We start from the raw sequence: 27,387 nt of genomic DNA, 5'->3' as shown, positions 1-27,387 counted from the left end.
CAAAATATAATAAAAATAAGATACATCTGTAAAAAGTACCCACATTCGAGGATGATGATTAGCATACAAGCTGTTCTTAAACTAAGGCAATATATACTAGGATTAACTACTTCTAGTTTTTTGGCCAAAACTAAAGCAAGAGAAAAAAGTAAAAGGACAAATAAAAATCGTGGATGATAAAAAATACAACTTTTATTATTTTCAAATATACTAGTTTGAAAATGTACATGAATGTGTGTCTACGATGCAACCTTTCAATGGTGTACCTAGAGATATCGCCTCTCCAAATTAATCGTGAGACTCTAGAAATCGTGTTGTTTCACATTAATCCTGTTGTCAATATAAATCTTCCAGGTTTCAGTAAAGATATTTTGTGATGATTTTATTCATACAAGGGAATTCAACATATCTGAGCACCTTTAATTTAAATTATTATTCAATTGAATTATATTAATTGTGAAAAAACTGGCCATACAAAACAAAACAAAAATATTCTACGGTATTATTATTTAGTTTCTTTCTGACTCATCGTCCTGAAATTTGAAGTGACAACCTTAACTATATCATTTAGTCTTATGTTACTTTATACCACCAGTCTGTGTAGTAGATTTACGTCTATTATTTAACATTAACAAGTGTAAACAAAAAATTGACTGATTTAATTGTTTAAATACTCTGTATAGACAGTGTAGATGACGCAATCGTTGGTTTTTGACGTCACGTAAGCAAAGAAAGATATCCACACATTCATAACTGATATTATCATATAATTCATATTATAAAGCAGTGGTGTTTACAATAAAATGTTTCAAACAAAAGTTGTTTATTTTTCTGTAAGGAACATATTTTACATTTTAAACTATTGTTCTTTCTCTAACGGTTTACAAGATGGGTCCAAAGGACCCAAGACCCAATTAACCAATGTTGCTCATTTACGACCTCGACCTCTATGATGTAATACTATGATGTGCTATATTAAGCGTTACAAACTTAGGACTAAACTTAATATAGTATGATATATTTCATATATACATAGTATAAAAATATACACTGCAGTAGTTATACTTCATATCATCAGATTGCGTATTCCCAACAACCACTTTTAGACTAATTAAACTACTCATATCACGTCAGCACTCGCAACAATCGTTCCGCGATCTTTAGTCGCGTGATGAAAGATGTGAAATATCTCGTGCGTTAATTATTTTTTAACATTGTTAATCATAATCTCTTAAAAATTTAAGTAAATTTGTTTTTCAATGCACTAGCTAATTTTTGATTACGTGATTATTGAATTATGTTTAAGAGTAAATCTTTCAATTTACTGCGTACGACTTATATCAAACTAACAAAAGTACACAAACAGGCCAGAAAATTTCCGAGGTAAATGGATATTTTTTTTTACTTACACCCTTACTCTCGTAATGAGAATAATTCTCACAATTTTTTAAAGGATATGAAAAAATATATTTAAAAATACTGTTTATACATATGAAGATGTCATAAAGTTTCATCCCGAGCGCTGACGGGATAAGTGAATCAGTATTACCACTCAACAACTGCACTAAAACAATGGATAATTTCTCAAGAGAGATATCTTTAGTTCATCAAGTCAAAATCGGTTCATCGGTCAAAATTTTCAAAGAAATAGTTAATTAATCACTTATTCTCCTAATATAATCGAAATTTTGATATAGAAATGATATTTTGTTTAACTACTAGATAATTGTTTACTAAGTAAACTGTGACATTTTTAGGCATTTGGCAATTCTGATATCCAAATGCCATATTTACAACGGTTTATTAAATAAAGAAGTTTTTATATATGTACTTTTATATTAAAGTTTTTATTAGTAGATATTTTTCGGCCATAAGCCCGTCGGCATATTTCATAGGTTTGGAAATTTCAAGTAGACCATTTACTATTCAAGACGAATGAGAAAAGGAATGCGAACAAGCAAATGACTAGAGAATATAAATATTTCATCAAGTTTCTTGTCTTAATTACTAAACTAAACAAAACAAAACAATTATAAAATTTGGGAGGGGCAGAATTTCATCACTAAGGTCATATTTTTCTTTTATCACAACAAGCGTCTACTATTAGGCGCTATTTATAAAAAAAGAATTTAAAAAAATATGAAATATCTATATAAAAAGATGGAAAGGAGTGCTGAGGAATCGACACAATCGAAAATACTTCCTTAACATAAAGTCTATTTATATACAAAATTTAAAACCCTTCGTTTCAATTTGAAAAGACTGTACAGGACTGCAAAGCCTAACAAATCACGAGTAAACGTGACATTTAGATATAAAAACACAACATACAAATTTTTAATACACTACCACAATTTGAAGTGCCTCAGAGACACACAATGCCTTATTAGACTTTTGGATGAAATTTCGACATAAAAACAGAGAATTAATATTATAAATTTGTGATCCCAGATGAAACTTCTTTGACGTTAACACAACCTATATACAATTTTAACTCACTAGCTCCATTTGAAGCAGCTGGGAGGTACGCCAGACTTGCCTGTAAAAATTTTCTATTAATTGCTGAAATCGAACTATTTACATTGTATAAGTTTATACTTTCGTGAAAAATATGACTTCGTTCCAAATATTGTTATTATTATTACAACAAATCTTTAGTCGTAAACATCAATTCATCAAAGTTTTTAACTAATAAATTTAAATTATTATTTAAACTTATGTGTATAGTTAACGTCAAAACTTTTTGGCTCCAATATTCCATATTATTATTATTATTGAAAAACTTATATAATAGGAATTTACTTACTAAAATTGATTATTTGTTCATAGAACGGAAATAATATTTGTAAATAAAACCAATAATGTCACAATTATTATCGGATGTTATTCAATAGACATCATTTAGTATAATCATTTATTTAGTCTATAGATTTATACAAATAACTTGTAATAGAATTTGGTTTTAAGTTTATACATTCTGTATATACAGAGTGTTCGTTTGATATTCCTTACTCTTTGTTTTTTCAAATAATTCGAATTTATACCAACATAAATGTTATAACTCGTTTATTAACCGACTTCAAACAAAAAAGGGGTTCTCAATAAGACTGTATTTTTTTTAATGTTTGTTACCTCAGAATTTTTATCTGGGTGAACTGATTTTTATGATTCTTTATCTGTTTGAAAGTTCGTGCTTTTCGGGTGGTCTCATTTAAATCTGGTCCCGTTCTGACAATCGTATCTATGAGAAAACCATATAAGTCTTAAATTTGCATTAAGTATGTGCGCGACAAATGGACGAATAATTCAGTATCACGCCCATCGATTTCGATGATATTTTTTTTAGTGATGAATTAGTTAGTGTACTTCAGACTCACTAAAAATCATAAAATAAGAAAACTTTTAACAAAAAAATAAAACCGACTTAAAAAAAAACTTATTATCTCAAATATCCCTTCTCATACCTAATTCATATCTTGTGACCCTTACTCTAGTTGAACCTACAGTTAACCTACCTGAAGTGCGAGAGAAAATATCATAGTTTTGACTTTTCAAGTAGCTCTTCACCATCTGGAAAATTTTCTAGTTATGGAGTGTATTCTCCTTTCAATTGGGTATGCATTTCATTAGAAATTTAATCTTTTCACTGATTTGTATACTTAATATCCTCAGAAAAAATCTTTGAAAACTGTCTCAGTTACCTCCACCACTTTTTGCTCCCAGATTCTGATGATAGTTATGTTTGTAAAATGTGAACAAACGAATATATAATATCCGAACCAGTAAGCAGATCTTCTTCCTTGAATTTGAAAAACTACAACTACCTCCAGAACCTAATCCTACGTCAACAAAATTCATTGTCAACAAAATTCTTAATGCAAATGCACATTTGTATATTATTCTCAAAGAAATGGTTTTCAGAGAACTTCTGTATATTAACACTAAGACGAAAAGCCATTCGTGAAAATTAATTGTTATTATTACTTTAGTTTTTAGTTACGTCGAATGTAACAATTTATACGAATATATAAATATATTAACAATCGTTTTTGATATTAACAATCGTGTTGACAGACAGACGGATAGACAACCGGAAATTTACTAATAAGGTGATTCTATGAGCACCTATACCAAATTTTTTTCTCGTAGCATCAATATTTTCAAGCGTTACAAACTTGGGACTAAACTTATTATACTATGTATATTCTATGTATATTTCATATATACATGGTATAAAAACTCACCATTTTTGCTATTTCTTTCTATTCGACAAAACCTGCATGAGATTTATAGTCACATAAATTTGATCAAAAAAATTACATTTTTTTTTTCAAGGCCATAATTTTACTCTTTCAAAAATAGTCAACCAATTTGGAAACACTATTTCTTCTATTTTTTAACTAAGATTGTGACTTTCATTTATAAAATTTTAAAATGAATATAAATCTTCTTTATAAAATTCTCGTGTCACGGTGTTTGTGGTTAAACTCCTCCGAAACGGCTTGACCGATTCTCATTGACTAGGTCTGAGAATCGAAACAACATCTATTTTTCATCTCCCTACGATAAAGCATTAGAAAATACATACAACACTGAATTTTCAACCCTCTACGATCAACCCCTATTTTTCCATCGCATATTCTTAATAATTTCCTTAAATTATGATTTTTTCTCAATTCAATTCAATACAAGGCCAGACATTGTCTGTATGTGGCTTAGATTGGGAAACGCCATGGTTTTCCCACGGAAAACCTGTTCTCGCGTGGGAAAACAAACAGTTTGTTTTTGTTGGCTAAAGAAGGACTAAACAAGAATATTGTACACTCTATACTGCGCTAAGAGATGAATTTTTTTTTCAACTGCCATAATTGATAGTAAAAATATGAATAATTATTTTTGATGTTTAGATAGCTATCAAGAATTGTAATTTAAAATATATTCGTTACTTTAATAAACATTAATTTATTACCCCAAATAAAGAATACTTTTATTGTTTATAACCCTGTCGATTATAAGTACATCCCCAAACACTTATAGTAGATAGTCATTTTTATTGAACTAAAAAATGTTTCCTAGAAATAATATACATGGCAAAACAACGTGTGCCGGGTCTGCTAGTTATCTATATATGTGTAGAATATTTTTTTTATATACCTGTTGTTTTGTATTACTTCGGTTTTTCCCGCTTATAATTATAAATACTTACAATATTACATAAAAACTAACAATTTGTTCTTGTTTGCAGATATACATTGTTGGACACATACCACCTGGATCAAACGAACGACAAATGGGTGCTATACCATTGGCGCATCAAGGATACACACGCCGAAACAACGAACAATATTTGTCCATGGTTCGACGTTACCACAAAATAATTGTTGGACAATTTTTTGGACACTTACATTCAGATACATTTCGTATAATTTATAACAGGCAGGGTAAGATATAATTGATATTATTTATTTTTTTGTGTAAGAAACACAATCGTTTCAAAAAAAAACATCTTAAACTGTCATTTTTTCTTAAAGCACTATAAAGTTTTTATTTTGCAAAATTTGAGGAAGAAGCGTATTTGGTCATAAAATTTTCAAGAAATATTGTTCTTCACAGGTTTTCCGGAATCAATTTTTTTTATAAAACCAGCAGATATCCACCCTCTTCGCTGGAAAATTTCAACTTTAAAAACAAAGACTACTGCGTTATAGCCCTCACTTCCCTTGCCCTCAATTATCCTCTCTCTTCTATACATTATTATCGATTTTAATATTTTTGGTGCGGAACACTAATTTATCTTAAATAAAATATAGCAAAAGTTACTTGCCGAAAATTAAGCATTCTATAGGTATAAGAATTTTTAAAATCAGATAAGTAGTGGACTCAAAAATGGCGGATTTTTATACAAAATTTAATCCCCTATTTCTCCCCTTAAGAAGAATTAGAGTAGATTTTAAAAAATCCTTTCTTATCGGATACCTACGCCATGTAAAGAATACACTCTCCAAGTTTTAGGTATCTACGATCAATCAATCATCAGTCTGGACAAAGCATTTTATATGTATAAATTAATAATATCCGGATAGTTGAATTGAATGTATTCCATAGTACGCGTTAAGTATTTTCCATAGTTCGATGTTATTGTACTAAAAGTCACTTAATTATACATTTGTTTTCATGAATAGAAAAAATTACCTATGTATGCAAAGTTTACAAGCTAAAATAAGCAAATATTTGATTTTTCCCTCGCTTTAAAATTATCTGAGTTACACTTATTTGCGAATCCAAGACATATTTCTAAAACAAAATGATTACAACCCTTAATTGACCCACGATGAAATTATACAAAGCTGTGGTATCCCAAATAGTTTCAATTTTAATGAGCCTGTAATTGAAGTCCACACGATGCTAGCAAAATTAGTTTATATAAAAAGATATCCGAATTTCTAAGTATCATATCCATAAAACAGGCATAAGTTTGTCTGGTTCTTGAATAATTTATTTCCTGGTTCACTGGCAATTATAAATATAACAATTTCTAGTAAAATTCTGCAAAGAAAGAAGACTTTATTCTATATCAATAAAAGACACATTGAGGACAAACTATGACGAGAATTTCTAAGAATCATTCGACTGCTATTTTTAAACCAATAAAAAGAATTAATCAAATCAAATTCTTTTTCAACGTTAGCATTATGTACGTTTGCACTTATGTCCAACTCACAAACCATCAGTAATGAGTGTAATGTGAGTGCACTAACTGACTGTTCCATCACATAATTCACCTCACATACCTCGACTGACTATCGAATAGCAGCACATCATGTCTTAATGTATTATCCTAGAAAGTACATAAATCTATAAAGATTGTTCTGAACATACACATTGATCTTTAAACATGTTCCACGCTAAAAAAGCAACCAACAAACATTCCATTTGGTTGGCAACATGGTTGACAATATGTAATAAATCGCATAATTTGTTAGTTATTTAACAAAAATTTAGAAGTGACTCGGAAAAGAGTGAAGAACTTGATATTCTTAGTCTTAAATAGCCTTCTCTTTAGATTATGTAAAAATCCTGGCATATCAGTTATGTTTCAGTTTTCTACTATCGATAATATAAAAGGCGTCAACATCCAATTTGCGAAAATAGAGTTAACACTTCCCTTTTCTAAAAGTTGGCGTCATTGAGAATGATCGAAGTAGGCTATAATATTTTTTTGATGGATGTTAGTGGTGTACAGATCAGAGTTCTGAGCTTTTTTTCTGGGCAGAGACTGGCTATACTATTTGTATTAGATTGGCTGGTAGTACAACCTGTGTTTAAGTAAAGCCAGTGAATTATCAGTATTGAATTGTTTTTTTTAAGTGGTACTTTTGGCATATAGCAATTTGTGAATTAGTAGTACGTATACCGTGAAAGTTACTGTTATGAAAATAAAAAGCAGCGAAGATAACCGCATATGTGTAGGGTACGTCTTTCATGCTAAAATCGAAGCTTTTAAAGCTATTACAAATTTCAGCCAATTTTTTTATGCTTATTTATATTTTTTTTAAGTTGCCACGAACGTCATGTGTTCTTCGATTTTCTATTCGAAAAATTATGTTCTATGATTCCGTTGATCTGAAGCACCCGTGGACCTAGGTGCTTCAAGTTGTGAGTGTAGAGTAATCAGTGTTGATTACTCTATCACATTACACATACATACATCTCACACATACGTAACTGATATCCCAAAATAATACAGATTATAGAATTTACGCCTAATGTGCGCCCTCACAGATAAACAGAGATGTTTACGAAAAAATGTTTCAAACAAAAGTTGTTAATTTTTTGATAGGGAACATTTTTTACGTTTAATTTTTTGTTCTATCTCTAACCTAGATGGGTCCGAAGGATACGTCAAGATCCAATTGACCTATGTTGCTCATTTACGAACTTGACCTCACTTTTTACGTCCAGACCGACAGACAACCGAAAATGGACTAATTAGGTGATTTTATAAACACCTATACCAAAATTTTGTTCCTAGTATTAATATTTTTAAGCGTTACAAACTTGGGACTAAACTTGCCTTGTATACCTTGCATATTACATATATGCATGGTATAAAATTAAAAAGTAGAATTAATAATAAATTGTTAAAATTTTAATAGGAAAGCAATATTTTTACGAACCACATAGTAAATTTAATAATAAGAAGACATTAGAATTGGTTGTGAATTGAGAAATGTTAGTTTTAACTTTTTTTATAGCCAATTAAAAACGTAATTTGCTTTCAAGAAAGTAGAGCAACGCAAACACGGTTTTCTTCGTAATTGTAACAACAAAACTATCATATGAGTAATTCTTTGGAAAATTTCTAAATCAGATTATAAATAAATTTAAAATGATCTATCCTTAAACTTACTTAAAACAGTATTATATCAAATTAAATTCAAATGGATAAATCACTACCTTCTGTTATGTACTGTTGGTTTTAGGTCAGAAAGTTTCCTTCTAGAAAATTTTTAAGCAACACTTTCTCAATTAATAATTTTTTACAAATTATTACTCTTATTTTTAGAGTTGTTTCCTTGGCTGACACTGACTTCAAAAATAACAATAATTTTAACAACATTACATTATCGTTTTATTTTAACATTTTAGTGCATATTAATTTGTTTTGGAAAAGTTTTTCTTTTGAAGTCGGTTTTCTTTTTGTTAGAAGTTTTTTTTACTAACGTTAAAACTGATAGTCAAAACAGGAAACATTTTTCATTAACAACAATGCAGATGTCAAATCAATCAAAAAACACATGTTAATATTTTAATGTCTTAGCTTCTGTTAAAAATTTTTTATGTATTATACATATATCTTAATGCAGAAGCTATCATAAATTTTCCATTTAATTTTCTCATAGTGAAAAAAGTAGAAAATCCATATTTTATCTTCAAAAGTTTCCTTGCGTTTTTTTTTAATCGAATAACACAACACGCTTAAAAGTATAACAAATCACTTTTAATAAAATTAAAAGTTCTTATTTATTGTTCTTTTATTCTTTTTTTTTTCACATTCAAAGAAAAAACTTTCTTAGTAATTTATACAGAGTGTAGCATTTTTGCCTATACAGGTAAAAATATTGTAAGATAATTTATAAACAGAAAATTTTTTTCAAACCAATTATGCTGGTTTTAGACGATAACAACGTTTTGACATTTTGTGTTTGACCTTGATTTTCATCTATTCGTTGTGTGCGTAGTCATGGTGCGTAGTCAATTTTGGCGTTAAAGGAGGCTGTTATGACTAATTTGCAATTCTTTACATGTAAATGTTATAGAAAATGTCAAAGTAAAATTATTGAAAAACACTAATTAATTAAACGTAATGCATTAAAAATTGTGAAAGTAAGAAATCAAATTGCACAAATATTATTTTTCAAATGTAAATTATCATAATTATTTATTTAAATTTGTGAGACAATAATATTAAATTTTCTATGTTAGTCATATATGCAATCCTTACAATTATTTATGCATCCATACAATTCTATAATTAAAGTAGTGTATCGTTACCATAGAAACGCCTCCAATAAAACTCACGCACGGTGCGAATAAGTCACTTAGTCACCTTATTTCTTATATGAGGTATCATGAATTCATTAAAAAAACCCTTTGTTCACAACACTTATACAAGATATTATAATTGTTTATCATATATGTTCAATTTAAAAAATCATCTCTTATTCGGAACATTTTTTCGATTATCAAGTAGTTTTGCCTTAATTTAATGCGAAGAAGTTTCACTAGGAAGTTAGAGATATTAAAAATCGAGGCGATAAAATATTTCAAACAAACATTGTTATATTTAAAAAAAATTTTATTTAACTTCACTTGTCTATTTGCCTTCGAATTTTTCAATCATTACATCCCGGCTTTCGATTGAGCTATTACATACGTATGTTAGATATAAACTAAAAATAAATAAAAAAATTTTTTTATGAACAAGCTTATATTGTACTAAAAAGGAGAAAATAATTTTTCTTATGAGTCACTCATACTTTACTAGTTATAAAAACTGGAGCATATATAAACATCGGCTTTCTTAAGTTTAGCTTTTTATGTAAATCTCTTTTAAAAATTTAAAAATATTCGTTTTAAATATTTATTTTTTTCATGATCTCTATGGTTTGAAATTTTTTTTCTGTATTTTAGTTACCCAACAGGATTTTTTCCATAATCAGGTGGAATAACCACCCTGTATGAAAGACGTGGAGTACGCCGAGGAGTGATAACTTATGTATATAGAGTATACTATTTGGACTTTTGTATAAATACAAAATCACATTTAATTAACAGTAAAAACAATTAAAACAGATTTTCCTTCTATTAAAGACACACAAACTGTGTGTAGTGCTATTATCACTGCGTGTATAAAATGAGAATTATGGTATATGAAGTTATAGGAGTTGACTGCCATCACGTCATACTGTTCTATTTGCTTCTTTGTTGCTACTTCGAACAATATAAAAGCCTTATAATGTACCAATTGACTTGAGTAAATTCATTTATACAAGTAAATAGCTCAATGCGAATGCATGAAGTTTGTGCAAGCCCAAAACTTTCTCTTGTGGAACATCTGTTCTGACAGAAATTTTGTATGCTAAAGGAACAAGAAATTTGCAACATTTATCCTTGTCAAGTTCATTCTCTTTTACCGTCTCAGGAGTAAAGCAAAAAAAAACTGTTTCGAATCTTACAGGTCAGTACACAAATTTCAGTTTTTTGGTCATATCTTGAAAATTTGACCACTGTTGACCTATTTATTACCGATACGGAACTTTTTAAGGAATCCACGGGTAACAATTATACCAATTGGTCGTCTGAAAATTTAAATATGCCAAATGCTCCGGTAATAAACTGGCCGTATCTTTAAGAATTCCGAGTTCATTATAATAGGTAAAAATATTCATCATTTGGTACATAAGTACCTCGAGTGTCCGGTTACATCAATAGTACTATACTAATTCCCTAGTTTTAATATATTATGTTTATTAAAATATATCAAAATGACTCCAAAAGAAGAAGAATTTCGAATGAATTTTATCAAGTTATTTGGGATAACCTAGGTTTAAGAAATTATTTTGTAGTTTTTTATAATACATTATAGAAAAAGTCAGTGAATGAATTAACTTTGATGGCTAGCGGAACAATCTCAGGGGTCAATCCATAAAAATAATGAATATAAAGACGGAAAATGATTTATTGCATAAGAGCTTGGGATTATGCTAATAGAAAATTTCGTTTATTACAAGAAAATGTTTATATCATTAAAGAAATTTTATTGCCGAGTTATAAAACAAAGCCTCAATCAAAATTTTAATAATAAAAGAAGGCATCTCTAAAATATGAATATTTTGTTTTTAAAAAGATCATAATTTTTTATAATTTATTGATTTATTGGTATTAAATCCAGAAAAACTTGAGCTTTGATGCGGACATAAAAATGACTGGTCCAATTAAAAAAATATGAGAAAACTTTAAATCGTTTCCGAGGTATTTGATACTCTAAACATATTTCATATTAAAACAAGCTAGTGTTTTTAATCAAATTTCACTGTCTTAGAAACATAATTCGACATATAAATTCTGGGTTATAGTTTTATAATGGACATATTTTACCAGTTTGGATTTTACGTGAGAATGTTCAAATAATTGAATAAAATTTTTTTAAATGAACATACTCGAATGAGTTTATTCCAGCGACAATTCTATAGCATTCTATTACAGTTTTACGACATCAAAAACATATAGAACATTTTGTATTTTAGTAATATACGATACATTCCTCGACTCTTTTTCATAGATACAAAGTGGCTAAAAATTACTACCATATTTTGAAAACAGTTACTTTGTGATAAAATATATACAAAATTATATTTAAAAGTTTAGTGATGTATATGTTGTGAAAAATGGTGATTCGAGGAGCATTAGGAAGAAGAAGGAACTGTTTCAAAGACTAAAAATATAAACTGGCTATTGAAGGTTTAGTATCATCCCTAGTTCCATCCAATTCAATTTCGGGTATTATTTTCAGATATCATTCAAAGAAACGGATATTATTTTGGGATTCAGTACTCTAATTAACATATAATTTACCAAAAATATACCATGCAACTCAAAAAATTTTCTTTGCAGGCCTGTGTTAAAATTAAAAATTAAAAATATCCATAGTTTAATTGCGTTTTCACCATTCATCTAAACACCAAGATGGCTAAAAGTATCTACCATTTGAAAACAATAACTTTATGAAAAAATATATACAAAAGTATATTTAAAAATATGCTGATGTATATGTTTAAATTTTTGTATTGTTTGATAATTTATGATGAAGGTCATATATTTATCACCAAGTCGAGCTCCTTTCACAACGTTTCACATGCTTCTAGTATTTAGTATTAGAATTTTTAAAAGGATTTGGAAAGAATTATTTTTTATTTTAATGACTGAAATATGCAACTTGCACATGAAATGTTTTCAAGAAATCGTTATATGTACCATAACTTATAAATATTTCTGAAAAAATTTCTCCTCGGTTATTTCACGTATTTCTGAATGAAACTCCTGTTGACTTACAAATGAGATTAATCAATTGTATTAGAGTTTTGTTTTTCGGAAATATGTTTAAAGATATTAAGTAGACGATTTGAAGATCAACTAGTTTCTTTAATCATAACTTTGATCACTTATGTATGTATGCCTTTTGATGGATAGAAGTTAAGTTTGGCCGAAAGTTGAGATTTTATTTAACCATGACCTAAGCTCAATTTACGAAAGCTGAGTTTTCCATTTTTGTTTTTTTGTAGGATAAAACAACACTCTTAATCAACAAGACAAATAGATTGCAAATATCGTAAGCGTTTAAATAAGGGAAGCACTCTTAAATTTTTCGATGGTTGTAATCTGTGTATTATCGTTTTTCTTATATTTTATTTGCCAATGACTTTCTTTAAACATATACGGCAGAAAACACGAAAATCAAAGAATGCAAAATACAGTCGTATTCTAGCCTTGAAAATTCATTTTAAGTACCACAATGTATTTAAGAACTTGACTACCGATATTATTAGAACTACATTTACTATTTCTAGTAAAGATAGTAGTAAAACATAGTCATGATTATTTATATATTGTTGAAAAAGTAGGAAGGTATTTTACTAATTATTGTAAAAACACAGGAAAAGTATATTACGTGATGTAACCATTATAGTAATTACTTTTAGCGTCTTAATCCAATTTTATTGTCTATGTAAACACATATAAATTTTTACTATAAACATCTCACTTGCACGTATATCATCTATCTTTATCTACATATATATATATTTTATGTATCATGTCTGTCTGTCGACTATTGTGTATACACCAATTTGTATTCGAATTGAACCAATATTTTTAACAATGACTTCAACTTAATTCTATATTTCTATTTCAACTGTTTCACAATTTCTAATTTATGTTGTGTATTTCTTAAATGCAAATGAATAGTAACTATTTTAAATTAAATTGTAGAAGAAAAATTGTTTCAATAGGAACTCTACTTTTAAAATAAATAATTTAATATACGGAATTTGAAAAAAAAACACTTACCTAAAACTTATCTCTAAGTAACATTACCATAATTATCCGTTATTAACAGTTTGAGTTTTGCTGTATCATAAATTGTTTTAAAATATATTTAATATTCATAAATAGATCATACGTTGTATACTCATATATTACATAATTGAACGTGCGCGTTTCTGACCATCTGTCCATGCTTAGTCCAGTTTTGAGCAGAACCCACATTTTTAATTTTATTTATTTAAACAAACAATTATTGTACATATATATTTATCTGGAATCTCAGAAACGGCTCCAACAATTTTCTTGAAATTTAGTATGCAGGGGGTTTTTGGAGCGAAAAATCGATCTAACTGTTTCATTTTTAGAAAACGTCGAGTTATCTCGGAAACTTTAATCTCGGAAACGGCTCCAACGATTTTCATGAAATTTAGTGTGCAGGGGGTTTTTGGGGTGAAAAATCAATCTAGCTTGGTATATTATCATATTAACGAATACCTGATCAGTTTTTGATAACCTATCAGAAGATGAAAACGTGATTGGAGGAGTTTTAAGAAGAAGAAGAAAATGTGTCAAATACTAAAAAGATAAACTGGAAATTCAGGAGTTTGTGTCATCTCTAGTTCCATCTAATTCAATTTTGGATATTATTTTCATTCAAAGAAACGGATAATATTTTTGGATTCAGTACCCTAATTTACATATTATTTACTAAATATATACCATGAAACTGAAAAAAAAAATTTGGATAGCCTGTGTTAGTATTAAAAAATTTAATTATCCACAGTTTATCAATTTAAAGAATGCTTTTTCAATTTTTTTTTTTTTTTTTTTTATTTAGCCAAAATCTATTCAACAACAGAAAAATAAGAATTCAACATAGTAGATTTTCTTAGTTAACTGTATGTAGTGTTTATAAAGTGCTTTGAAATTTTTTCTGTGTGCGAAATTAAAAATTCATTAATTTGTTCTGTTCTTCTCACATATCTTCAATACACCACTCAATGTTCTCACCTTTAACATCCTTGCACCCCGAGTAAAAACTGAAAATGTCTATGCAGTAGGATTGATTTTAGACCCCTATGTGCTTAAATATCAACCTGCTAAGAATAAAAATAGTTAAGAATAATATAATATAATAGCTAAAATTAAAAATTTTTATTCCGATTCGCTTTTAAGAAGATCTAGCTTAGAAGCGACAACGGTACAATAAAATAAGTCGTCGCTAGTTTGCTGGAACTTTTCCCCGTTATATTTATGTTATGTTCATTTGCTATTTTCTATGTAATCGACGAAATAAAACTTAAAAAATAATATAACCAAGTAATTGAACTCTTATCAGTATATTTTTCATATGCATTACGTAGGTACTTGTGAATTTTCGTTGTACCTCCATAGCCTGGGACAGAAGTACCTTACTTCTGTCCCAGGACAACACATTCTCTTTATTTAACATTAAACAAAACTATTTATTCATATTCTCAGCATTTTTATTCTTGAGATTTTTTACCTTACGTCACCGTTTTCGACATATAAGCATTGAAACTTCCGCTGACAACTCGTTTTTGACAAAAATTAAGATTATTTTGTACTTCCGGTCAAAAATATTTTGGGTAGTTTTAAGTATTTTTCGATCCGTGATAATTTTCACTAATAGAAAACTTATTGACGACAATAACGATTATTTTGTGGTTATGGTCAAAAATTCATTGTGAAAACTATATATTAATGTACATTTTGGAACGATTCTACATACTTTTAAAGTCGTGAAATTTTTTTCTTTTTCTAACCATTTTCGATATATCAGCTTTGAAAAAAAAAATAGTGGTTTTTGCCGAAAATTTTTTATTGACGAAAATAGAGGCTTTTTGACTTTTAAAAAAAACGCGTAATTAAGCCTCAATTTCAGCTGTAGGTTCATACAAGAAATTATATTATTTTAAATATTTTATTTTATATTTTCATACGCTTATATATGGAAAACGGTGACGTAAGAAAAAAACGTCACGAGTTTAAAAGTTTGTAGAATTGTCAAGAATATAATATCATATAGTTTTCACATCATGCTTATAGTTCGAAAACGGCGAGGTTAGGTAAAAAAAAACTGAAAATTTCCAAAATATGTTAAATAAAGACAATGTAATGTCCGGAAGTCGTTTACTTCTGTCCCACCCTATGGGAGTAAATCGAAAACGCACAAGTAGGTATGTGTATGACTTTGTAGAATACACTCATATAAACATTTTCCCCCGGCTTCCATAAGACTCAACTGACGAGGTGACAATTCTTTTGTCAAGTTATTCATTACTTACAATAATGCGTTTGTTTGTTGATATGCTGTTTATCCTCTGTCAAGTAAGCAGGTAATTTTATTTGAATAATCAATGTTGTATAAATAACCTTGATATTCCTAGCGATTGAAAAGTCGAGTCGAAATCGAAAATCAATTATTATCACAATTCATTCTATTATTGCCAATAAAAATGACGAGCAACTTGAAATTTTATTTTAGTTTTTACACATTTTTTATTTAAAAAATAACAGGTTTCACTGCTATATGTAATTCATTTTTATAAAAACCTCAATGTTCTCAAATAACTTTAATTATTTTATCTTAATACATGTATAAAGAATAAAAAGATATTTCAGCGATACGTTTTATATTTCTATACATTTATCTCTCATGAAAATAATGAATAAAAAGATAAATTTTATTCCCAAATCTGTTTTTTTTTTTTTTTTTTTAACATATTCGTATGAAATAAAAATGAAATTTAAAAACACAAACCCACACACACACACACACCTATTATGAAAATATTCTTGATAGCAAAAAAGAAAGAAAGACAAAATATAACAAATGAATAAAACACGTACCGGTACTTAACGAATAAAAAAACAAACAAATATCATGTTTACAAAAATATATAGTTATGTTTATACGGGGTGAATCGGTTTCCTGTTGGGGGAAAAGGTTATTGTTTTATTAATTTGAGGAAATTATGTACTTAGAAATTCGGAAACGTTTGTTGATCTGGTTTAAATGTAACGTGCTCTTTTTTAATTCCTTTTTAAAACGAGAAACCGTCAACATTTGGAAATACCTTCTTAATGTCCAATGAATGTACGCCCTGTAATAGATTGCCGCAAAGCTTGGGTGAAGGTACTTTAACAGATCTGTGCTGCTAGTGTAGATCATTTTTAGTGGACGAGAAAAATGTAGATTATCAATTACAATTTAAAATTTAACTACGATTTGCAAGCAAAAAATATTTGTGGGCCAAAATTTTTTTTTTTTTTTACGTATTATACACTTTGGTGGCATAACTTTTTTTGCTTATAAAACGTAGTGGCACACACCTGGAATTGGTCCAAATAACATACAAAAAAATCAGATTTATATCGATTTCCGGCCAACATTTGTACTAGTCTTTGAACTTGTACCAATATTTTCTAGAAAAAAATTTCCCATTTTTTTAAATGAATTTTATTCATGAAGCTAACTAGTTGAAGCTACCTACAAATTCTCATCTCCCTATCTTTAATATTTTTGGAGAAAATGTACACCAAAGTTTTGTCTTAATTTGCCGTTTAATGAGAAAACCATGATGTTTACGAAATACTATTTCAAACAAAAGTTGTGTTTTTAACTTCAAACTATAGGAAGTTAATGGGTCCGATTTTCGAAATAAAAATTTTCAACATTTCTTTACGTTAATGTTTAGGACAAGGTATTAACACTAATTTGGAGAAGAAGTGTGTGTGTGCGTACGTACGCCCGTAATCATTTTTTTCGTTAAGGGGTCGTTCGATGCGTATTAAAGGCAATATGATCCGAAAAGAATTGCATAGCATTCGGTCGAACCGTTTCGAGTAGGGCGAACTTTTTCATAAATTTTATCCTGACCGGTATCGCGCGAGTAAAAAATGATATCGACTTCGTTGAGGTGTCAATCGATGCGTATTAAAAGCAATATGATTCGAAAAGAATTATAACATTCGCTTGAGTCGTTTCTAGTCGGTCGAGCTTGTATTTTTTAAAATTATTTATTACTTTTTATTATGCTGGGAAGTTATTCGTGTGGACCTCAAAGGTCGCACCAGACTCTACCCACGGCTTGTTTTTTTATTAGGAACATTTTTTACATTTTTTACATTTAAACTTTTGTTTTTTCTCTATTGGTTTAACAGAAGCAAGACTCCAAATTTTAACATTTCTGAAAAATATGAAAATTTTGTCAAGCATCATATCTCAAAAACTATTAGACATACGGAGCTGTGGGTTAGCTTCAATTATCTCAAATTTAATACAATTTCAAATTGATAGTAGAAAATAATGTCAAAAGCTTTTTTGCAGTTTATCATGGATAACGCAGGTAGCACAACTTTTGCTTCCTTGCAAAACGTAGCTTCTCACTCCCCTAAGGTCTATGTTATTTATACCAGAAAAGCTGCTTTACATCGGGAGTAATACAAAATTTCATACAGCTCTCGAAGAAAATTCAATAAATTTACGTGGAGATAAGATAAGTCCTAGCTCTAAACCTACTCTTAAAAAGATGCCCTTACTAATTGACACGTTGAAGTTAAGCGAATAAAATTCAATTAGATCTTCCAAATGGGATCTATAACTGCCATACACAAATAGACACGAATTTGAAATTTTTGTTGTTTGATTTTCAGTTTATGAATATTTTTATAAGTAGCATCCTATAAATGTACAATAATATCCATCTGTATATTTCATATCATATTGCTGTTAAAAATAGAAAGAAATAGCATGATAAAAAAAGGTACCATCAGGCAACAAGACTTCAAGATAAATATATGTAATGAAGAAATAGGCATTATATTGTTAAATAAACGATACTTACTGTGTGTTACATAGATATTATATGAATATAGGTGTACATAACTTATTACCTATATTTTATTTTTATGTTATATTAAAAGCCATTACTTCCAATTTAATTTATATGCTTACTCAAAAATATTATCAATAAATGGTTCAATAAAATTTACTAAAATAGGAGAAAAATTAGGAGAATGCAATATAATACAGCGTCGCCTAATAATATAATAGCCCGATACAACAAATCCAAACATTTAAGGATCAAGTATTCAAATTTTCGTAAAACCACACGAAACGTAATGTACCTTCCTATACATCATGTTTGAAGAAAATTTTTAATTTCCTTTCCCTTGTTTGCACGATCATTATCGAACGAACTATCAGAGGGATATTATAATACCTTAAGGGTAACGTTTATCGCATTTGAGAACGGAAAAAGTAATAATAATTTAATCATATAAAAAAAGGTTTAGTAAAATTAAAATTATTTTTACAATCACTTTTCTCTACAAGATGTGAATTTTCCGTTGAAAAACTAATTTTTGGGATTTTAAATTTTATTATACGAAAGGGCTTGGAAAACCTTTTCAAAGCACTTTCGATGGGTTTTTTTGTAGACCTATGGCTTGGTATACACATTCAATTTCTTCATTCAAGGGATTAAATACAGAATCAAAAAAGAAAACTTTTAGCTCTTTCGGTTATTTTTCCACTTTTTGCCGATAAACTATTATCTACAACAACAAAAATATCTATTTCAATCAAAGTTTATTTTTAAATTATGAGCATTCTGTTATCTTTCAGTATGTATGCCTTTGGTGTTTCGTTAAGGAGGTTCACAGGTATATGGACGATTTTATGGTATTTAATTAATGTCTATTTTGTATTTTTGTACAACGTTTCGCCAATTTTCTGGGCTTTATCAAGCAACACGAATGCAATGTATACTTTAAACTTAAATGTCTCGAATTTTTTCCAACCTTTGACATCTAATGTTTAATAATTAAATACTTGATAAAATAGGAAAAATTCGTGAAAATTTACAATAATATAGCTCATACATCAGAATAGCACAAGAGCGATAATTTTTAGAGTTTAAAAAAAAAACTGCGCTATCTATTGACATCATTTTAAAACATAAATTAAATATCCCTGTAAAAAGAGTGAACGGGATGCAATTATACCCATCTGTACAACTAGAGTTTTCTGGTATACTCAATCCATTATCACTACGTGTTACATTTAAAAAATTGAAAACTGATTATTTAAAACAATCCTAATTTTGAATCCTTTAGAAGGTGAAAAAGCATGGGATAAGTGAGAGCAATGGAGGTGAAGACTGCAACGCGGTGGTCCCCAGTTTTAAGCCCAACGAAGCAGGCGGGTATCATGACCATGATAAAATAAAATAAATGATAAATAAAAGATCACAATTCAAATGCTATCTTTACTTATTTGTTGAGATTTGCAATATGATAATATCATTAGGTATTAGTTAATTGGAAGTAATCATCGACTTTTCAGTTATAGATTTTACCTTGTGTTTCTCCTTTATAAATAAATATATATAGAAATGTATTATTAAATATATATGCTATATATAATTTTTTTTACAAAATAGTATTATTTCTTCTGACAGGTAATCCTATATCATGGATCATGATGGCTCCAGCATTAACCCCAAGACGGGTAAATGGTGCTGCCAACAATCCCGGCTTACGTCTATATAAATTCGATACTGATACTGGCCAGGTTTGTATAAACACATTTATATATTGTAGTATTTGTTAGTAATATGTATAATCATGTCATCTCTTTTTATTACTGGTATACTTTTTGATATAACATTTTCTATCTCCTCCATACCAGAAATATCCATTTTTATTTTTATGTATGGAATTAAAAGCGATTTATTTCTGTTTATTTAAATTACTATTTATTGAATCACAACACCAGTTTTTTTATCCGTTCTGTGTGATTTATTTTTGGGGAAATACCAACATCAAGAGATTAGTACCTCAATTAATAGAAATTTTATTTGTGTAAAATATATCCTGAGCAAAAATGTAAAAGAAGGAACACGTTTCTATTTGTTCCAAGTATTGTGTCAAAAACTAGAAATGTTCGCTTAAAGTTGTGTCTTTCATAGATAACGTCCGGCTTCATAATCTAACTTCCGACTATGAAACTTAACTTTTTTTTTGTTTATTCAAAACATTTAAAAATAAAATAATCTTAATTTCATGGCTCTTCTTTTCAAATCTCCCAAAACTCATTGATTTTTAAATGCCTTTCCTAAAGATACTCATATTTATAAATCTTATATTTCAAGCGCCTAGAGTAGACGTTTACTTCAACTTTAATTTAGTTCACGGAACTGAGGTTAACTTCAAAATTGTATCTGCTAAAACAAAAATCTCAAATTACAAACATTTTCTCAAAAGCCGCAGAAATTGAATGTGCACAACAAAATGTTCATATTGTATCGAATTTTTTTTTTTTTTAATCTCAAAATTTCAGTTTGTTTATTAATAATTTGAAATTATAATTATTTCTCACTCGTGAGTATAATTAACCTTTCATTTATCTTGCAGTTCAACTTTTAATGCAAAGTAGTATAAATGGATTCAAACCCACTACTTTTATCAATTTTACTAGAACTAATTTTTTTTAAATGGTCAATTGAGTGCATTTTACTTTTATTAAAGGTTATTTAAATAGTAAATATAATTAGCTCATGTCATTACGAATTAATTACAAAAAGCGTTTTTATACAATGTGTTTAAATTCAGAAAAATACATTCTCTGAAATTTTTAATCTTGATTCCTGTAATTATTTTATCACGGGACGTTTTATGTGGAAAATTAATTTACATTCCACCCATCATTTATTAATGATTACAATTGACAAGTCCACTCGTTACCTTTTTGGCAAGTCTTATTTATTATTGAGTATATATATATCGAAGCCAACTAACTTAATTAGCCGTTCAATTAACAGCCTAGCCTTTTTACTAAACGGTGCTGTTCAACTAGCCATTCATATATTCAGCCATACAATCAAATAGCTAGGCACTTCACTTGGATCGATAACGTTTAACTTCTTGCCTAGCCAACTCATTTAAGTTTAACTCCACTATCCTCTACCTGGTGCTGAAGTCCAGATATTGTCAATATGGCGTCGGCAAGAAACTATAGTGTTGGGGTTTCTCTCAGTTTAATTGCGTTTAACAGTAAAATGGAAGAGTATAGTGACAAAAAGTTTGAACTAAGTATGGTACTATTAAAATATGGTTCGCACTACATAAGTTGCAGTATTCAGATACAAACTATGACTACAAAATTTTAAAAAGTCTAATTTCTTTGAGAGAAACTGTGGCAAATTACCTTTTGGTGGCCAGGGGCTCTAAAAATGTTGATAGTCTAATATGAATCAGTATTAATAATAGATGTGCTTCTTTTAAAACAAAGATTTTTACAAATCTAAATGCCACGGAAATTTCAGTTGCGTTACCAAATAATATTTTAATATTTACAAAAAATATGCGCGATATATTTTAAATTAAGTAAATAAACAATTTCTAATGTCAAATACTTCATTTTTTTGTCAAATAGTTTCCCTATTATATGAATGGCCTAAGCACCAGCCAACCTGTTCAATGCTGTTGAGAAAAGCGACTAGCCTGTATACTGAACTGATAATTAAGATTGTTGACTGCGACATATATACCAAAAACTACTAGTTGATATTTATTATTATTATTAACTACCAGTATTTAATAAATTTAAATACTTTTTGAAAAAGATAGATGCACATTCCGATTCCAATTTAACACATGGTCGTATTACATTTTTATGTTAATAAATAGTAAGGAAGTGAAAAAATTACCCAAATTTTAGGTATTGAGCTCGAAATACTTACCATCGTTTTCGAGCTGCGATGTTGATATAAGTTGATCTCAAATGTTTCCAAAGTTTGGGAAATTATTGAATCTCAAAAATAAAAAATACTCGAGTAGAGTAAAAAAATTTCCACAGAATATTTGTACTTGGTATACGGACTCTCGTGCATGTATGAATGTATACATCTATGTTTGTAAAATAAACAATCCAAATACAATTTAAGTTTTAAAATTACAAGAGTAATAACTTCTAATAACGTTATTTATTGTTGCCTATATAATGTGCATACACTTTTCCTCTACATTTTACAATTTAGCACGAACGCGAAAAGTGGTTACGGTTTTTTCTGCTTTATTGAAACAAATTAGTTAATTTTTTTTAAGCATTGTTTGTTCGGTAAAGCTGTTTTATAGTTTGGTTTTTAATGAAAAATTGTAAAGATTTATTTTATTTAATTAAAAACACATTTTGGGTCTTTTATACTTCTTTCTGGTCACAATTAAATATTGTTTCAAAATTTTAACATTCCTTATCAACAATATGTTAAATAATACTCGATTGTAGATTTAGTAAGATTTTTAGTCACTTAACTGGTACATTAGTTAAAATTTTCTTTATCTTTAAGTTGCTCAAATATTTTATGAATTTTAAATATGAGTTACGGTCTTCAATAGTAACCGAGTATAAGCACATATATATGCTTTTAGAAGAAAGCTTTCCTACCAGAAGTAGAACTCAGTTTTTCCAGTTTTCTGGAAAACTATACCTAGAAGCCTTTTTTATTATACCACTGTTTCGTTATATATTTAGGTAAAAATAGCCACTCTTTAACAACTTACGTTAAAAAGTTTACAAGAAATGCCAGATTACTATTTTAGTTTTTTTGTTGAAACTTGATTGAGAGAACTCCCTTTCTTTTATAGTTTTGAAAAAACGGGTAATCAAAGCTTTACCCTAATGTTTCAGTTAAATCATGTTTATTTTTACATTTCAACTAATGTAGACTCTAATGGTTTATAAGATGGGTAATACGGGTCCAAGACCTTGTCCCATGTTGCTCATTTACGAACTTAAAACCACTTTTTACGTCCTGACTTTTTACGCACGTAATAGAAATTTCAGCTTGATATCTTTTTGCGTTTTTGAGTCATCGTATCGACGGACGAACAGACGAACAGGCGGGCAGACAACCGAAAAAGGACTAATAAGGTGATTTGATCTATATTTTTAAGCGCTACCAAACTTAGTTTACCTTGGTATATATTTTAAAATATGATCCTCCAGATTGTAGAAAATTATTTTATTAAAATTGATTACTCACAAGGCGGTTGAAATAGTATACAAATGGAATAATTTCCCTTTGAAATACTAAAATAATTAGTTTTTTACTTCCCTTCATATTGCCATTTTAATATGGATTGCAACTTTTTTCAGGCAGCATATATTAATGCCGTCCTTTACCTTATGTACAAATTAATTTTAAAATTTTTTAAAATTTAATTTTAATAGTTTTTGTTTTCATTTACTTTTTTGTTTTGCATGATTATATTACCTACACACTTTAGGGTAGTTATTTGCATGCAATTTAATGTGATAAAAAGTTTTTTCATACCTAATTGGGTGTTGAAGAAAATTAAATAAAATAATTTTTTTAACTCTGTGAAAAAGTTTTACATTTTTAGTTCATGAAGTGTGTTTGTAATTTTTTAATTATCGATTATCATACAAAAAAATATGTTACAAACTTAGTTAAATAAATTTTTTTATTTTTTTATTTTTTTTTACGAATATTAAACAAACTAATGTAAAAAATTGGAAAGTTTCTAATATATTTTTTTAACTACATATAATGCTTTAATTCTAACCATAACTTTTTAAATATTTAAAAAAATTTCAAATATATCTATTAGAAATAATATGTAAGTACAGCAATTTTTGTAAATACTATTTTTCACGTTAAACCAATTTTCGTAGAGATAATTGAATCCATCCCGAAAATTTGAGATAGTGGTCACTCCTTAAACACTACCGCTCTCAAGGTTGGTTTACTTTTATTTTTTTCATAATTAATTATCAAACAAATTAAAAAACACAATAGATTTCGTCTTAGTTATCTAATTAATTAATAATATACAAGATCTACCTGGTATGATGTTGTTTCTATTATATTTACATGGATACATTTGATCATTTGAAAATAAATTTCATTTCTTCCAGTAGTATTTTTTTATTCCTCGGTTTTGTAGATATATTGAAGAGCCTCATTAGATTTACAACAAACGTAAGAACTAATTACGATACAGGAAATGCAAACCAAGCTTCTTTTGTTCATTCTCCTAAAATTTTGTATGAAGCCAAGATTTGACTTCCATATAACTTTTTTGTACATAGCTCTATTTTAGAATCTAGAAAATAGTTATAACAGAAGATAAAATAGTTATAAGAACAGAATGGTAAAATTCGCCAGGTGGCCAAACACGTCATCAAATTCTATTTTACAAAAAGATTCATGAACAAACATTTGTTTTTATCGAAATATTTGGCTAGCGCAAAAAAAGTTTATATTCGGGAAGCTCGTCAATATTCCCTTAACGTGTAATTATATAGGACCAAATTCTATTTGTCAGAAGTTTCAAAATTGTTTTTTATTTTCAGATCTAGCATCGATCATGTAAAACCGGTATGCTATTAGCATAATTAATTCCGATTTCGAAAATTTTTTTTCACGTATTACGTAGGTTGTGCAACTTTTATTTGCTTTCAAAACATAGTTTCACAAGCTCCCCTAAGGGATCGAAATAACATACCAAGAAAGGAGCTTTACATCCCGTTTTGCGATTTTAGTTGTTGTGTAAGATTTTACTGGCGTATTAGAAATAGAAGGCTGTCTTTATCGTCGCATTTAATTATTATAATACCTATCTCACTCAATTTTTTTAAACCCCACTCTGTAGCCTATGAGTACATACTATGGTAATTAATAGGGCGAAACAATAAGATAAATTTTGTGGTTCTCTTTATCGTTGCATTCAATTATTAACTTATCTATCTCACTTTTTTGAATATTTATTAAACCCCACCTTCTATTTCTAAGTGCTCTTCATTAAAAAGTATGTGCTCGGTAAATATCTCGAAAATTAGGCCTTAGGTAGAAATTTGGTAAAGAGTTTTTTCGTTCGTCTTCATAAGTATATTCAGGAAGTGATAAGTTTCGCAGTCAATTACAGAGAACACCTTGTATATATTCTACCATATTATGGTCTACCATGTTAAATGTTGTCTCTATTATATTTACATGGTTATATGATGTGTAATAAATTAATTTTGTATGACTGTTTTCGATTGTACAGACTTAAATATAATACTTCCTTACTTATATTATCAGTTTTATGAAAAGAGACGGCACGATTGAGAACATTAAAATTCTACATAATTTATTAATTTTAAATTTTGTATTTAGGTTTTGGATTACACACAATATTATTTGGATTTACAACAAGCAAATTATGAAATTGACGATGATGAATCAGACGCAGAAGAGCGATATGGTTGGCAACCAGAATATAATTTAACATCATGGTATAATTTAAATCAAATAACACCCTTAACATTACATAATTTGGCGGATAAATTTACACAAAAAGTACCAGAAGAAAATATCGCATTTTCAAAGTAAGTAACAAAAAAAATTCCTACTTTTTATTCAATTATAAAGTATTATGATCCAGGATAATATTTGTTTCAAGTCTTGTGAAGTTTGAACGAAAATACAAAACTATTATCTCAAATAGTGAATCATATTTAATAAAATTTATTTGGATAAACATAATTTAAATTATTGTGTTACTTTTCATTAGACGGTAAAGATTTTTACTTAAAGACGCATATCAGCTCTTTAACTATTGATACTGGCTGTAAGTAAATGGTGGTATGGCAATTAAAGTATTACGTATATACTCTATATGTATATATCCCTTGTTCGTCTCATTTTTTTATTTGCGCTTCTACCATATTGAGTATATTATTTGAAAAATGCAAACACAGGCCCGAAAATAATTTTGTTCATAGAATATCATACTGGATTCAAAAATAGTATCATTTTTCTTTTAATGGTAGATTTTCTTGCAAAACACAATTTAAAAAAAAAAAAAAACAAAACTAGGAAATTAGAATAATAATTGAATGGGTGAGTATGGATGGCACAAGCCTCGAACATTTCATTGGGTAGCAAAAGTAGCCTCTTTCTGTTTTAATATTACATTTTGATTAGATTTGATAATATTTTCGATTTACTAAAGATAATTTAGAATGTTTTTTATATCGCGATGGATAGAATTTATTACCTATGCAAAGTATGCAATCGATAAAATATTTCATTCTTTACCTAGATAAGGAATATCAGGGATTCTATATGCCATTTTTAATATATTTGACTAAATATAAAAAAAATAATATGTATAGTCAAATTAGAGTTTCGTTGAGAAATTTCAACTTTAAAAACAAAAACTCCCTCGTTATAGCAGTCACTTCCTTTACGCACACGTATCTCCTTTTTTGTTCAAAATATCATGAGAAAAAAATTTTTTGGTGCTGTATCCTATTTAAGAAAAAAATACAACCTATGTTTTGCTGATAACTTTATAAGTGAAATAATTTAAAATATCGGTTAAGTAGTAAATTTTAAATGACGGATTTTCATACAAACTTTCATCCCTTTCTTCGCCACCTTAGGTATTAAATTTCCAAAAATCTGTTTGTGAAATGAGAAACATCGCGTCTACATTGCGTGATGAGAAACAGAATTTCAAGTCAATCAGGGTATAGCTTTAGAGATCTTGTGATGAGATGCTTTTTATTTTTCGTTAGAATTTGAAACTTATAATTTTTGTATAAACGTTAAAAAAATTTCAGATAATGTAATCCTTTTTTTGTCTATAGGTATAATATAAATTATCTACATTTAACTCTTAAAATAGAGAAATATTTCTTCCTATTTAAGATAAGAATAACGCACACATTGAAACATATTT

General features: G+C 28.4%; 1 protein-coding gene across 1 annotated transcript in view; it reads left to right on the top strand.

Annotated features, from left to right (window-relative positions):
- Window positions 1-27,387, top strand: part of LOC123304978 (acid sphingomyelinase-like phosphodiesterase 3b) — a 984,284-nt gene that overhangs the window by 926,256 nt on the left and 30,641 nt on the right. Inside the window, exons 6-8 of the mRNA XM_044886559.1 lie at window positions 5,246-5,441; window positions 20,094-20,206; window positions 25,818-26,029. Coding sequence (XP_044742494.1) covers window positions 5,246-5,441; window positions 20,094-20,206; window positions 25,818-26,029 — 521 coding nt within the window. The remainder of the gene's footprint in view (window positions 1-5,245; window positions 5,442-20,093; window positions 20,207-25,817; window positions 26,030-27,387) is intronic.

This window comes from Chrysoperla carnea, chromosome 1 (genome assembly GCF_905475395.1).
Source record: "Chrysoperla carnea chromosome 1, inChrCarn1.1, whole genome shotgun sequence".
Classification (NCBI taxonomy): Eukaryota; Metazoa; Arthropoda; class Insecta; order Neuroptera; family Chrysopidae; genus Chrysoperla; species Chrysoperla carnea.
Note: the sequence above shows the minus strand (reverse complement) of the source record. Positions and strands in the feature narration are given on the sequence as shown.